This window comes from Callospermophilus lateralis, chromosome 4 (assembly GCF_048772815.1).
Source record: "Callospermophilus lateralis isolate mCalLat2 chromosome 4, mCalLat2.hap1, whole genome shotgun sequence".
Lineage (NCBI taxonomy): Eukaryota > Metazoa > Chordata > Mammalia > Rodentia > Sciuridae > Callospermophilus > Callospermophilus lateralis.
In genome coordinates, this window is record NC_135308.1 from 110,445,475 (window position 1) to 110,460,927 (window position 15,453).

The window sequence follows — 15,453 nt, forward strand, 5'->3', positions numbered from 1 at the left end:
CCCTGAGAAATAAACACTGGAACTAACAGCTGCCTCACAGAAATTGCTGCAGGAGTGGTGACTGGGAAAAGTAAAGACTGAACTGGGGGAAATTGCCCTTCCCCACCTGGCTTATATGGAGTCCCTCCTCTGAGTCCCAGACCTTGGGAACTGAGTATGTGAAATCATCCTCTTTCTTGCATCATGTGTGTCCACGTTGTCCCCCCGCCCTACCATGCCCCTGCCTCAAGCCACCACAGCCAGATGGTGAAACCCGAGCCCCAGGGGGGACCTTCACCCCTTGCAGGAACCTGATGGGCAGTACAGCTGGCCAATCCTAAGGTTCAGAGGGTAGGTCTGCTGGCTGACCACTAGGTGAGGAAGCCCCAGGCAGCTGGCTCTAAAGAGGCCCTAGGTCAGTAGCCAGACCATGAACTGTTTGGGTCAAACAGCTACCCATCGGACGATCCATTTACAGCTTTCCTGAGTCCCAGGCCACAGAAGACAAGTAGCCCTACCTTTGGTCAAGGGTAGCTGTGGTACTGGTGTTTGCTGCTGCTGAGCCCTTACTGGCCTCCATGCAATCAGACTCAATAGACGAGCAACTGCCATCCAAGGCTCCCGACCCAGGGTCATCCACCAGGAGCGTGGGGCTCCCAGATGTCCAGCTCTGGCTGGTGCTGCTGTGGGTACTAATATGGGCACAGGGCACAAGATCTGCATGCACCTCCTGTGAGAGCCCAACACTGGCACCCCAAGCAGAACGAGCTCTGGTCCTGGAGCTAGCCAAGCAACAAATCCTGGAGGGGCTGCACCTGACCAGTCGTCCTAGAATAATTCATCCTCCACCCCAGGCAGCGCTGACCAGAGCCCTTCGGAGACTACAGCCTGGGATTGTGGCTCCAGGGAATGGGGAGGAGGTCATCAGCTTTGCTACCATCACAGGTGGGTGAGAAAAACATAGGCGGAGAGCAGACAAAGAAAGGGAGAGAAAACATAGAACATAGAGCAGACAAAGAAAGGAAGAGAGAAGGGAAGACTGAAAGAAAGGCAGAGAGAGTGGGGTGTGGCAGGGAATGGTTGTTAAGACACAAGGCAGTCTCTTCTTTTTTTTTTTTCCCCCTAAAAGTGAGTATGAGGGAGAGCAGTGGGTAGTCCCTAGGGAGCTTCAGAGAGAGTTTTATCTCTATTCACATGTTAATTGTCTTCTGGGCAGACTCCTCCACTTCAATCTGCAGCTCTATGCTCACCTTCCACCTGTCCACTGTTCAGTCCCACCACCTATACCATGCCCGTCTCTGGCTGCATGTGCTCCGAACCTTTCCTGGCACTCTTTACCTGAGGATCTTCCGATGGGGCCCAAGGAGGAAGCACAGAGGATCCCGGACCCTCCTGGCAGAGCAACAAATCACCACCCCAGGCTGGCATGCCCTTACTCTGCCCTCTAGTGGCTTGAGAGGTGAGGAATCTGCTGTCTTGAAACTCCAATTGAACTGCAGATCCCTAGAAGGCAACAAGACAATTACTGGACCACTGAGGTGGCTACTGGACACTACGGGACACCAGCAGCCCTTCCTGGAGCTTAAGATTCATGTCAAAGAGCCTGAAGCAGGCCGGGCCAAGAGGAGGACTCCCACCTGTGAGCCTGAGACCCCCTTATGTTGTAGGCGAGATCATTATGTAGACTTTCAGGAACTGGGATGGCGAGACTGGATCCTGCAGCCTGAAGGTTACCAGCTGAATTACTGCAGTGGGCAGTGCCCACCCCACCTGGCTGGCAGCCCTGGAATTGCTGCTTCCTTCCATTCTGCTGTCTTCAACCTCCTTAAAGCCAACAATCCTTGGCCTGAGGGTACTTCCTGTTGTGTCCCTACTGCCCGAAGGCCTCTCTCTCTCCTCTACCTTGACCATAATGGCAATGTGGTCAAGACGGATGTGCCAGATATGGTGGTGGAGGCTTGTGGTTGTAGCTAGCAAGAGGACCTGGGGGTTCAGATAGAAGATATCAAGTTGGGGGTTCCCAGGTAAAGGGCATCTGTGTCTGGAGGCATCAGATTTCCTGATCTGCACCTCCACCCAACAAGACCACCTGGCACTATGTCAGGGTTGACCCCTATGTGACCCAAATGCACACTTTCTTGTCCCAGACTTTTGGCCTTTTTCAGGCTGGTTGATATGTGGGCAAATGGGTAAAGTATTTCCTCTAAGGGGACTACCCAGGCAGTATGATTTTCTACCCCAAGTGAGAAGTTGGCAGGGGCTAGCAGGGAAGAGAGGGAAGGAGAAGGTAGAGAAAATTACTTAGTCTCTCCCAAGAAGAGTAAGTCCTCAAGAAAGGGGGGAAGCAGAAGTTTCAGCAAGCTTGGGAAAGGGCAAATGGGCTGGCCAAGGGTAGGGATTGTTGAGTGCTTTAAGGGAGGGTCAAGAGGAAGATGAACAAGGTGCCAAGGGAGGGTGTTTAGGAAAACTCCAGAAGCAGGAATCAGGAAAGAGGGGTGCTGAGCCTAAGAAATTCTCAGATTTTCCCTGGGGAAACACAAACATTGATTCTTTTTTTTTTTTTTGTTACCAGGGATTAAACCCAGGGCTCAAACCCAGGGCTCTTAACTATGAGCCACATCCCCAGCCCTTTCTTATTTTTTAATTTTGAGACAGGGTCTTTCTAAATTGCTTAGGCTGACTTTGAACTTATGATCCTCTTGCCTCAGCCTCCCAAGCCACTGAATTACAGGTGTGTGCCACCATGTCCAGCTTATACTTTCTTAATAAAAGAGAGAAAGCAAATCAACAAATGTGAGTCATGAAGAAGGGCCGAGGTGATGGTCCAGAGTAATAGTTTTCAAAGTGTGATGTGGGGACCTCAAGGAGGACCCTGAGACCCTTTCAGGGTTTCCAAAAGCCAAAACTATTTGCATAATATTAAGATGTTATTTGTCTTTTTTATTCTCATTATCTCAAAATTGTACAATGGAGTTTTCCAGAGTGTGACAAGCAATTACATCATCTTTCTAACATTATTCTTAATGGAATGTGAACTTGTGTATTCTTGTGTTATAATTTTTGTTTTAATTTCTAATATGATAAATTGATAGATCTAGATCTCATGCAAAAAAAAAGCTCAATAATTTTGAAGAGCATAGAGAGGTCTTAAAACATAAAAAAATTTAAGAATTGCTGATCTATAGTGTGTTCTAAAAGAGCTCCTCTGGAAGAAGGGGCAGGCATCTGGGAAGGGAGCATATGTTGTGTCCCTTCTTTTTCAATTACCATTGGTCAGCCTGACTGAATTGGGTGCAGGGTGAAGGTCCATGACCTTCTATGTGTAAGTGGTTTGAGTCAGTCATGTGGGGAGGCAGACTCAAACAGTGTTCCCTATACGTCCCCACCCCCAGAATCACTACCCTGTTGTAGGACCTCTGGCCTGCCCCTAGCTTCACCTTTTCTTTTCCCCCTTGATTCTCAGATAGAACTGTTAACCCACTGACCTTCCAGACTTAAGAAAGTGGTCCTTGGAGACATAGCTAGGATGTGGGAGGTCTGTCTGAGAGATGACATTAAGGGGAAGGGTCTCCTTTCCGCCATCATGCTTTCTCTTCTTTATCAGAAAGACCAGAGACTGAAATAGCTGCCCCCATCCCTGAATACAGTCACTATGGCAACACAAATCTAAAGGGACAGGGCACCCCTCGTCGGCACAACCGCTAGGTATTAACAGCCTCGCAAGTGTGCCCTCCATTTCATTGGGCTCATACATCCCCGTCTCCGGGATCCTAACTGGGTTTTCATGGTTGTGGTGGTGGTGGTGGTGGTGGTGGTGGTAGATCTGTCAAAGCTTCTTTAGCTCCAGCGTGCCTGCGTTTTCCCGGACTCCAAGATGGTGTCAAGTGCTAGAACGGCCAGCAGAGGGAGCAGAAAGCCTGAAAGAGCAGAAAGTCCGCAGTGGGGAAAGGTGCGGAGGTGGCGGCAGTCTTTAGAAGTTGGAGTGAAGGGAACCTCGGGAAAGGGCTTTAGACCCAGGATTCCTTAGTGACATTGTGAATACACACCCCGAATCCAGAGCTCCAGTCAGTGTTTCTCTCTTTTAGGCTCCCTAGATCCCTAACCTTCCGCCACAGCCGCCAACCCCTCAATTCAGTTTGCTCAAATCCTAGCTCTATCCCAACCCCTCAAAGTTCCATCCAAAGAATGAGATTGTCAGATAAACTAGAGGGTGATAGAATATTCAGTTAACACCAACAAAAGTCCACGACCCTACCTTCCAATATTATCTTTCTCGTATGAACTTCTCTCCCTTCTTTCCTCGCTCCGCAGTATTTTTCTCAGTGTATTCCTGGCTCTGGTTCAGGGACTCCTCGTTGACGACTGATCCCAGAATCCATTCCGGAATTTCCTGCCAACCACCAGCAGCGTGTTAAACGGGGGGTGGGGGGGTGTTAGGCAGTATAGGGTCCCTCTAGGGAGGGGGAGGATCCTGGGGGTCCTGGGGGTGCAATAAGCCCGGCACCCCCTCGCTCGCTTCCAGCCACCCCACCTCATCTACCAGAACAGCAAAAGGGAGAGAAATAGGAGGGAGGTGAGGGGGTGAGCGGGAAGAGCGGCGGCGCGCCAGCGGCTAAAGCAAGAAAAAGTTTTTGCAAAAGGAAAAAAAAAGTTTGCGCTTCTCGCGGGTGGTCCCGGCTTGCGGCCCGGCGGGCTGGGCCGGCGGGAGGGCTGGGGGCCAGGTTGGGGGGGGTGGGGTGGCACTGAGGCTGCGCTGCCGTGGCCCTGTCCACCCCCCCTCCCCACCGCACACCCCCCAGCCCAGACTAGCCCTGGACCGTGCATCCCGAGCCCTGCGCCCAGACGGAGGTGAGAAGGGGGGCAGGCGGGGGACCACCTGGGAGCGGTGGGGGAGGGGATCCAAAGGGGATGCTCTGCTGCCGAAGGACTCTTCCAAGCCGTGAGGGAGACCTGGGGCAGAGAGACAAAATGGGGTGGGAGAAACGGGGAAAGGATATTAGAAAGTTTGGAGAAATTTTTCATTTGTGTCTCCTTTTCTATCTGCTCTTTTTTCCCTGTCTGTGTGTCTGTCTCAGGCAACCGTGGGTCTCTTTGTCTATCTCTGCCTCTCACACAATATTAGAAACATCTTCCTTTCTTGAGGTTGGGATGAAGAGACTGTTGGGACGGCCAGTTGGAGGTCTGCGTGGTAGAGAGGGAACTCCAGGTGTGTCTCTGAGCGCCGGGCTGGAGCACGTCAGTGTTTCTAAGAGGAGGGGACTGACAGCAAAGGAGGGAGCTCTAGGTGGGGTGGGGATAGGGTGTGTGTGAGAGAGGCAACAAAACCCCTGGCCTTGGACCCTTGACCTGTCTAGTGACAGTTGTGTCCGCGGATGCTTGAGTTTGGGGGGAAAGGAATGCATTCGGGACTAGGGAGGGAATGTCCAAGGTGTAGTCTAGGCCTTAGACAAATCCCAAGCAATTTTGGACTCCTGAGTCCCACGGGCTGTGGGCATTGCTCTGGGAGGAGATGGGGAGACCTTGTCTTGACCCTCTGACCTCGGGACCACCAGGACAGCTAGAGCCACCCGCAGGGAGACCCTACTGGGTCTGGGCGGAACTACTGGCCACTGCCAGCCTGTGTATCGCTGCTGGTCGCCCTCCCAAACAGGAGCTGGGGACCAAGGCCCCTCCTCTGGCTCAGACCACCCTGACTGCCCTTACTCCCCGCTCTGAAGCCTCTTTCAGGCCCCATGACCCCGAAACAATTAGCCCTGGGCAGCTAGCTTTAGGGACAGGATTAGGGAAAAGGGACCCCATAGAGACTGAGGGTTTTAGGGGACTGAAGAACTGGGGTCTTAATGGGATGGATATTTCCTTCCAATAGAGGAAGAAGGCTGGGAGATTTCTTGGGGGAGAAATAAGAGCCAGAATAGGGTGGTTTTCCCTAGGGGGCGGGGTCCAGAGGACCCCCCCTCATTATCTCCAGGGCATCCCCGCCCGAGGACTCAGACCCCGCCCTTGACGTCACTAGGGGGTTCCCGGGGGTCTGGAAGGGTTAACCCTTAAGAAGCCAGCCGTGATACCCGGGAACCTAAGACGTACCCGGGAACCTCCTTCGCATAGATGTATTTTATTTACCCAGTCATTTTCTGGAGCTTTGGTTAACTGGATTCATCTTTCTTTCTCAACCTACCACACTGAGATCCCTGCTCTCCAATAATGCCCCCCATCCCAGAGCACCTCTGTCAGCTTTCTGGATGCGCTGAGGGGAGGAGGGAAGAATGTGTCCCGCCCCCCCTCCCCCGCCGCCGCCCGCCACTAACTCCTTGCTCGACTGGGCTCCCCGGGCGGGCGGGGGAAGCGGAGCCGTCTGCAGCCGGAGCCTGCGGCGGCGACTTGGGTGGGCCGGGGAGGCACGGGGGCGGGGAGGGCGGGACCAGGAGAAGGGGGCGGGGCCGCCTCCTGGGAGTTGGGGAGTTGGGGTACTAAGAGGACACTAGAAAATAGGGAGACACCGAAGATGATTTAGGGCTCCGGCAGAGGAACCTTAGGACTCCCTGCCCATCCCGCACTATCACCCATTCCCCAGAAAAAAAACTACTGAAACTGGAAAAGTTAGCGACATTTTCCTTTTATAGTGTGAAGGGGAGGCGTGGGTTGGCTGTTGCACGCGTGGACGAAGAGGGATGTCACCCCAGTTCCATCGCATCTTCTCGGCAGCTTGGTATTAGGGACAGGAAGATAACAGAAGGCACGTTTGGGGGAATCTTTCTAGTGTTGGGGGGTCGTTTGCAAGCCACCTTCCTTTCCCTGGGTGAGTCATAGTAGAAGGAGGCGGGAGAAGTGCCCCCCTCTTCCAGCTGCCAGCCAGCTGTGCCCCCCGCTCCTAACATTAGTGCCAAGGTCGAGTTGGGAGGTCTTGGGTGCGGGATCGGGATCTCAGCTGTAAAAGGAGGAGTTTAGAAGGGTACAGCCCAGGCTGTAGGGCTCGGGCTAGGTCGTAGGGTCCGGGTTCCACTCCCCATTTTACCCCGCCCTCACCCTAAATCCCAGCATCCCGGGATCACCCACCGCGCTGGCCGGCCCGCTCCCGGCCGTTCTCCACCCCACCCCGCCCCACCCCACCCTCACTCCCGGGAGACCGGAAAACCAGGAATGGAATAAAAACTGGAGTTTGAGGAGAAATGGGATCATAGCATCCTCTCCTTCCTCACTACTCCCTTCTAATCGATGGTGACTTTGTTTTTTTCACTCTCCAAGAAGCCTTCCCCCACATTCTTTCCTGTTCCCCCCCCAAATGCAGACCAGATGCAAACCACCCCAGAATGACATTAACTTCCATCCCTTGTACCTAACAGACCTGAGAGCACCCCCTCTGAAACCTTAATCTCCCTCTACAATTTTCTCCTAAGGGCAGATTGATCTTTTGAGCACTCTCTTGGCCCTACCAGTCTGTGTGGACTATGGCGAGGTCTCCCTCTACCGGACACTGCAGAGATTGCGGATGAACTGTCCTGGGGCAGGGGCAAGCCAAGGAAAGGAACAGGCAGAGCAGCCCAATGCATGAAGTCAGACTCTCCACAAGAGTTCTCCCATCACAATCCTCAAAACTGGTCCATGACATTAAAATCACTTGAAACTCATCCTGGCTCAATAGGTTCTTAACATCCCCCCCCCGCCCCCCCCCCCCGCTCCCCATGGTGCAGGCGTGCGCGCGCGCGCGTGCGCGCGCGCACACACACACACACACACACACACTTTTTCTAGATAGATCACCCAGGGAAAGCTCCTACCCATTTCCCAAAAAGATCCCCAAGACTGTCTGACAGCCTCTACCTCTTTGGGATATTTCTCTTTATCCCTTCCTTGGTTGAATGATATTCTTTTCAATTTGATTTCCATGGCGTATGTCTTAGATGGGCTGGGGGCACAAGAGACATGCTGCCAGAGTTCTGTGCCTGAGATTATCATCTGATCTTCTCTACTTCCCTCCATCTGTATAACCTGTAGTTCTACCTTCCCTTTCTACAGTGTCCCACAACCTCCTCTGAGACATCATGTTCAACTCGATGACCCCACCACCAGTCAGTAGCTATGTTGAGTCATGCTGTCTTCGACCCCGCCTCAGTCAAGGGGCCCCCAGCATGGGGACAGAAGGTCAGTGTATTTACCAATCTCTGGGCCTTAAGGACTTGGCAGATATCTCGTCTAACCCCAGGATCCCCCTCAGTCCTTTCCCTATCCCCTATCAGTTTCCTTTCTTACAGGAGGATTTGAGGCTCTATGCTATATAGGCTTGGAATCTGGGGTCAGGTCTTGCCTGGGACTTTAAGGTGAGGCCTATGTCCTCCATTCCCATTCTGCACTCCAGCTGTCTCTCTTTTCTAGGACTGTCTGGTCTGCCCTTCTGCCATCAAGCCAACCTCACGTCGGGTCCCCACAGTTATATGCCAGCCAGAGAGAACAACAGCTGCACTGAGGGTGAGTCCTCAGGGAAAATCTCTTCCCTTTCTACTCTGGGACTTGTTTTGTAGAACAAAGTGGGAGGGCAGGGATCTAACTGGGAGGAGGAAATGCTCAGAGATGTGAGGGGTTAGAGAACAACCAAGTGGTCACAGCTGGAATCAGTAGCACAAAGCAGAGTTGAGTATTATTTTTGCTGAGAGGACCCACAGGTTGGGTACATGGAGATTCCCTTTATCCCCTCTGTCTCTTACTCCAGGGTCACTCTTTCCTCCTCCCCGGAATGCTGTCAAGTTGACCAAGAAGCGGGCACTGTCCATCTCACCTCTGTCGGATACCAGCCTGGACCTGCAGACAGTTATCCGCACCTCACCCAGCTCCCTTGTGGCCTTCATCAACTCCCGCTGCACATCTCCTGGAGGCTCCTATGGCCATCTCTCCATTGGCACCATGAGGTACAGACATTCTTTGGCTAAGACTCCAACTGAAAACCACTAAAAGTCTCAAGTCATCTAAATTTCCAGCCCAATTTGAATCCTTTTCACTTCAAAGTCACTTCAAAGTCATTGAAACCCTCCTCAGAACTTCCCTTAGGGCTGCCTTGACCAAGCCTTACATCAAGTCTTATAAAAAAAATCCTCTAAATTGTCCAATAACTTCAAAGACTTGCTGGTCGTCTTCAGTAACTGCCACTTCTTCTCTTCAGCCCTTCTCTGGGATTCCCACCTCAGATGAATCACCAAAAAGGGAGCTCACCTTCCTTTGGAGTGCAACCCTGTGGCCATGACTCCAACCGGGGTGGGATGATGCCACATCCTCAGTCCCGGGGACCCCTCCCAACTTGTCAGGTGAGATTCCCCATATTGCTACCTGATTTCTCCTAGGTCAGGGTGGGTGGGTGGCGACTTTACAGTAAAGGAAGGACAGGGAATATAAAAGTTTTCACAAGTTGTGGCTCAGTGGTAGAGCACTTGCCTAGAATGTGTGAAGCACTGGGTTTGATTCCCAGCACTGCATATAAATAAATAAAATAAAGGTCCATCAACATCTAAAAAAATATTTTTTTAAAAAAGTTTTCAGTTCCAGAGAAGTAGAGAGGTTTTACTCTTTGGGGCTGACTCAGGCTCTTCCAGATGAGATTCTACCTTTTGGCCATCCCGTTCACCAATGCAATCTTAGAAGGAAGTCCCTTCCACACCCAGGGGTTCCTGCTGCTTGGGTGGGAACACTTAGAACAGAAAGACCTGGCTGGGCTCCTTCCTTCTTCCTATTTCTACCCTTATCATCTTCATCTCTTCCCCTGGGGAAGCTGAAGTCAGAACTGGACATGCTGGTTGGCAAGTGCCCAGAGGAGCCTTTGGAAGGTGATATGTCCAGCCCCAACTCCACAGGCACACAGGTAAAAGGAGGGGCATGGGCTTTACCTTTGGGACCTGAGCAAACAAAAGCGTCACCCAAGTAACCATAACACTGCTTCTCCTATCCTAGGATCCCCTGTTGGGGATGCTAGATGGGCGAGAAGACCTTGAGAGAGAGGAAAAGCCTGAGCCTGAGTCTGTATATGAGACTGACTGCCGCTGGGATGGTTGCAGCCAGGAATTTGACTCCCAGGAGCAGCTGGTGCACGTGAGCCCTAGGGGGTAACAGGAATGACTGACTGGAGTCTGTAAAAGACTCCGAGTGAGACATTGTGGAGTTGGGTTGAGGGTAGGAATCAAGATACTGAAGTCATAGGTTGAGTGCTTACTTGAGTAGGCAAAAGTTCAAAAACTAGCTTTACTTTAGAGAGCTGGAAGGCATGAGATTTGGGATATGTTGTCTTCCTGCCCCTTCTTCCCCCACAAGGTAAAGTTGAGGAGGAAGAATAGGGAGCCAGGGCAGCTGTTCTGGGTTCCAGGAACATGGGGAAACCTTGGAAAACCTCTGTATCTTTTCCCCCAGCACATCAACAGTGAACACATTCATGGAGAACGGAAGGAGTTCGTGTGCCATTGGGGGGGCTGCTCCAGGGAGCTGAGGCCCTTCAAAGCCCAGTACATGCTGGTGGTACACATGCGCAGACACACAGGCGAGAAGCCACATAAGTGCACGGTGAGGCATTCATTCCCAAGCCAAGTCCCTTCCTAAACTGGCTTCCGGCAAGATAGGGTCTGAGAAAGACTTGTTCATAGGTCCTTTTTACCATAAATATTAAGTCCTAATTATGACTGTATTGATATATATTAAAACATTTTCTTGGAACTAAAAGCTCATTTTCCCCTTGATTTAAAAATATTAAAATATATTTGTGAGTCCCTTAAAATATTGTGGGCCCTCAGGACTGTGCCTAGATTCTGCCTAATAGCTAAGCCTTGCATCAAGGACATAAGACACTCACTTGAACCTATTCCTCAGATAATCCCAATTTAGAAAAGTCTAAGATTCCACACAGGGAGCCCTGCTCAGGCCTGACCAGGAAGAGGCATTCCTCACACCACACCCCAAAGGGAAAGTGCCTCCAGCTTCTTCTGTTCCAGAGAAGCTCTCATTTGCCCTTATCCTCTAATTTTGGGAATTCTCTTGAGCCCTAGTGTTCTCCCATTTTGAACTATATTCTCTATGTATGCCTCTTATGAGATTTAGGGTCCTTTAATCTCCATGTTCTTCTGTTTAAGAGTTGTCATCTTACCCTCTGTTATGTCTCCTAGTTTGAAGGGTGTCGGAAGTCATACTCACGCCTTGAAAACTTGAAGACACATCTGCGGTCACACACGGGTGAGAAGCCATACATGTGTGAGCACGAGGGCTGCAGTAAAGCGTTTAGCAATGCCAGTGACCGCGCCAAGCATCAGAATCGGACCCACTCTAATGAGGTGAATGTCCCAACTAAGAGACCCTCCCCACTTGAGAAGCCATCTGCAGGGGAGATTCCCCCATAAGAAATCCCTTAGCCCACTCCAAAGAGGTGAGTTCCCCTTGCCCCTGTAATTCACACAGAGAGACCCTTTCTGAAACAAAGAATTTCAAGCCAGGCATTGTGATGTACATCTGTAATCCCAAGGACTCAAGAGGCTGAGGCAGGAGGATTGCAAGTTTGAAGCCTGCCTCAAAAAGTAAAATGAGCTGGGGTATAGCTCAGTGGTAAAGTACCTCTGGGTCTAATCCTCAGTACAAAAAAAAAAAAAAAAAAAAGAAAGGAGAGAGACACACAAAACCAAGAATTTTCATTCACCATTCCTCCTACCTTTTTAACCAGCAAAGAGACCAACCTAAAACAGACCTGGTCTAGAAATGATACCAAATATCTTCAACCCCTGAATTTATGAGGCCTCACAACCCTGGGTTCACCTCCTCATCTTTCCAAGGCCTGGGCCCACCTAAAGTTTTCTTAAGTCATCTCTTAAACCTCTCATATTTTACTCCCGCCCAAGGGTGCCCACCTTCCTTAGCTCCTTGGATGCTGTGTGCTCCTCTTTTAGCCCTTTTGTCACCTTTCCTTATTCCTCCTGCAGTCTTCCACTCTAATTCCTTGGCCTTCTGTCTTCACTCTCCACTTGACAGAAGCCGTATGTGTGCAAGCTCCCTGGCTGCACCAAACGCTACACAGACCCCAGCTCACTCCGAAAACACGTCAAGACAGTGCATGGTCCTGATGCCCATGTGACCAAGCGACATCGAGGGGATGGCCCCTTGCCCCGGGCACCATCCCTTTCCACAGTGGAGCCCAAGAGGGAGCAGCGGGAAGGAGGCCCCATCAGGGAAGAGAGCAGACTGACTGTGCCGGAGGGTGCCATGGTGAGCCAGCTCAGGCAAATTCACCTCCATACTCCAGCCTGCCCTGCTGATCTTTCTAACCCCTTCTGAATCACCTCCTCCCATCTAAATCATTCTTCTGAGACCTTTGAGCCTTTCTCTCATCCTCTTGTTTCTCTTTGGCCTACCCAAAATCTGTGGAATTTAGAGTTGTGAGTTATTTAATTGATTCAACAACTCACTTTTAAGCAGCACTTTGTATTTTTTCAAGCCTTTTATGTGCATAATTTCATGTATTCCTCACAACAACTTAATGAGAAAGGAACTTGTGCCACACACCTATAATCTCAGCTACTCAGGAGTCTGAGGAAGAAGATCACAAGTCTGAGGCTGGCCTGGACAAGATCTTGTCTCAAAATACAAAATAAACAGGGTTAGGGATGTAGGTCAGTGATAGAGCACCCCTGGGATAAAACTTTACCACCACAAAAATAAAGAGAAAGGAACTTGCACCCCAGCAGTCTATATTCCAGCCTGGGCTCTTCTAAAACATGTCTTCCAGTTTGCCACAGTTTCTCACTTGCTCAGCCCTCTCTACACTTTAACACCTTCCCTCGGCTCAGGTGGTCACTGGGACACAAGCTTCAGCTGCTTATAAAGTTGAAGAAGCTGTGGGGAAGGGGGAAGGGTGTCTCCCTCAGCCCTCATGTTCTCCACAGAAGCCACAGCCCAGCCCTGGGGCACAGTCTTCCTGCAGCAGTGACCACTCTCCAGCAGGCAGCGCAGCCAACACAGACAGTGGCGTGGAAATGGCTGGCAACGCAGGGGGCAGCACTGAGGACCTGTCTAGCTTGGATGAGGGGACTTGTGTTGCTGGCACTGGACTGTCCACTCTTCGCCGCCTTGAGAATCTCAGGCTGGACCAGCTGCATCAACTCCGGCCAGTAGGGCCGCGGAGTCTCAAACTGCCCAGCTTGACCCACACTGGTGAGATCTGGGTGTAGGAGGTATTGCTGGGCTGAGATCTGGACCTGCCCTGAGGTTGGGAGGAAGTCACCCTTCAGGGCTTCCATATGACACCTTTATACAATTAGAAAAAGATCCCCTTTCTTCAGAACACTGCTAGTGAATGCTGTCCCCTAGGATTGTGTGACACACAACCTGTATGACCATTCACAGCAGGCCTGAATCCCTGGTGACCCAGAAGAATGGGCATGAGAGGAAACAGAACTGAATTAAGGAGCCTAGGACACCTTATTCTGGAACTCTGGGACAAGGCTATATCATGGGTGAAATTCAGGGGGCCCCTGACTACCCTGCCTTTTCTCCCTGTCACTTTGCAGGCACCCCTGTGTCCCGCCGTCTGGGCCCTCCAGCCTCTCTTGATCGTCGCAGCAGCAGCTCCAGCAGCATCAGCTCTGCCTACACTGTCAGCCGCCGTTCCTCCCTTGCCTCCCCTTTTCCCCCTGGATCCCCACCAGAGAATGGGGCATCCTCCCTGCCTGGCCTCACACCTGCCCAGCACTACCTGCTCCGGACAAGATATGCTTCAGCCAGGGGCGGTGCTACCCCACCCATAGCAGCACCCAGCCTGGATCGGATGGGGAGTCTCCCTGCACCTTCTTGGAGAAGTAAAGCTGAGTATCCAGGATATAACCCCAATGCAGGGGTCACCCGTAGGGCCAGTGACCCAGCCCGAGCTGCTGACCGCCCTGTTCCAGCCAGAGTCCAGCGGTTCAAGAGCCTGGGTTGTGTCCACATACCCCCTACTGTGACAGGGGGAGGACGGAACTTTGATCCTCACCTCCCAACCTCTATCTATTCACCACAGCCTCCCAGCATTACAGAGAATATTGCCATGGATACTAGAGGGCTACGGGAGGAGCCAGAGGTTGGGACTTCCATGATGGGCAGTGGTCTGAACCCCTATATGGACTTCTCATCTGATGATACTCTAGGATATGGGGGGCCTGAAGGGACAGCAGCAGAGCCTTATGGAGCTAGGGGTCCAGGTGCCTTGCCTCTTGGGCCTGGTCCACCTACCACCTATGGCCCCAGCCCCTGTCCCCAGCAGGTCTCCTATCCTGACACCACTCCAGAAACATGGGGTGAGTTCCCTTCAGTACACTCTGGGCTATATCCAAGTCCCAAGACTCCAGGTGGAGCCTATAGTCAGTGTCCTCGACTTGAACATTTTGGACAAATACAAGTGAAACCAGAACAAGGATGCCCAGTGGGGTCTGACTCCACAGGACTGGCACCCTGCCTCAATGCCCACCCCAGGGAGGGACTCGCATGCCCACAGCCCCCATTCTCCCACTACCCCCAGCCTCCTCCTCCCCAGTATCCTCAGACAGGTCCCTATCCTCAGCCACCCCCTGATTATCTTCCTTCAGAACCCAGGTCGGATCTTGATTTTGATTCTCCCACTCATTCTACTGGACAGCTCAAGGCTCAACTTGTTTGTGATTATGTTCAGTCTCAGCAAGAGCTCCTCTGGGAGGGTGGGGGCAGGGAAGAGGCCCCAGTCCAGGAAGCTTCCTACCAGAATTCCAAGTTTCTGGAGGGTTCTCAAATTAGTCCAAGCCCTGCCAAAGCCCCAATGGCCACATATGAACCTGGCTTTGCACCCAGCTTGCCCAATCACAAGTCAAGTTCCTACCCCACACATTCATCATGCCATGAAAATTTTGCTGTGGGAGCGAACAGAACTTCCCATAGGGGAGCAGCACCACCCCGGCTTCTGCCTCCATTGCCCCCTTGCTATGGGCCCCTCAAGGCAGGGGGAACCAACCCCAGCTGTGGCCATCCTGAAGTTGGCAGGCTGGGAGCAGGTCCTGCCTTGTACCCTCCTCCTGAAGGGCAGGTATGTAACCCTCTGGACTCTCTTGATCTTGACAACACTCAGCTGGACTTTGTGGCTATTCTGGATGAGGCCCAGGGGCTGAGTCCTCCTTCCCATGATCAGGGAGACAGCTCTGAACATACCCCACCTTCCTCTGGGCCCCCCAACATGGCTGTGGGCAACATGAGTGTATTACTGGGATCCCTACCTGGAGAGACACAATTCCTCAACTCTAGTGCCTAAATGGTGAAGAATACCATCCATAAGACCCTCATTTCCTAAGGGGAGTTGGGGAGAGGAGCCACAGACCCCTGCAGAAGATGCCCAGGGATGGAAGATTTAGGTTGGGGGCTGTATTTAATCTGCATATGTTTTGGAGAGGAATTTTATAATGACACTGATTCCTGAAAATAAAGGAACTGCATCAGAAAAAAAATGGTGTTATATGTGTT

The 15,453-nt window shown here is 51.7% G+C and overlaps 2 protein-coding genes across 4 annotated transcripts; both read left to right on the forward strand.

The window, feature by feature from the left end:
- Positions 1–557: 557 nt before the first annotated feature.
- Inhbe (inhibin subunit beta E) lies at positions 558–1,953 on the forward strand. The gene is made up of 2 exons (XM_076855402.1): positions 558–924; positions 1,196–1,953. The coding sequence occupies exons 1-2, from the start codon at positions 558–560 to the stop codon at positions 1,951–1,953; spliced, it is 1,125 nt and encodes a 374-aa protein (XP_076711517.1).
- Positions 1,954–8,018: 6,065 nt separating this feature from the next.
- Positions 8,019–15,244, forward strand: Gli1 (GLI family zinc finger 1). Of its 3 annotated transcripts, none has more exons than XM_076853041.1 (11): positions 8,019–8,118; positions 8,350–8,442; positions 8,684–8,879; positions 9,131–9,272; positions 9,734–9,823; positions 9,913–10,050; positions 10,366–10,515; positions 11,112–11,276; positions 11,965–12,198; positions 12,876–13,143; positions 13,500–15,244. In XM_076853041.1, exons 1-11 carry the CDS (start codon positions 8,019–8,021, stop codon positions 15,242–15,244), a joined length of 3,321 nt encoding a protein of 1,106 aa, XP_076709156.1. The 3 variants fall into 3 exon arrangements, with proteins under 3 accessions (XP_076709156.1, XP_076709157.1, XP_076709158.1); XM_076853042.1 differs by having other exon boundaries at positions 12,879–13,143; XM_076853043.1 differs by lacking the exon at positions 8,350–8,442 and having other exon boundaries at positions 8,019–8,117; positions 8,713–8,879.
- The last annotated feature ends 209 nt before the right edge of the window (positions 15,245–15,453 follow it).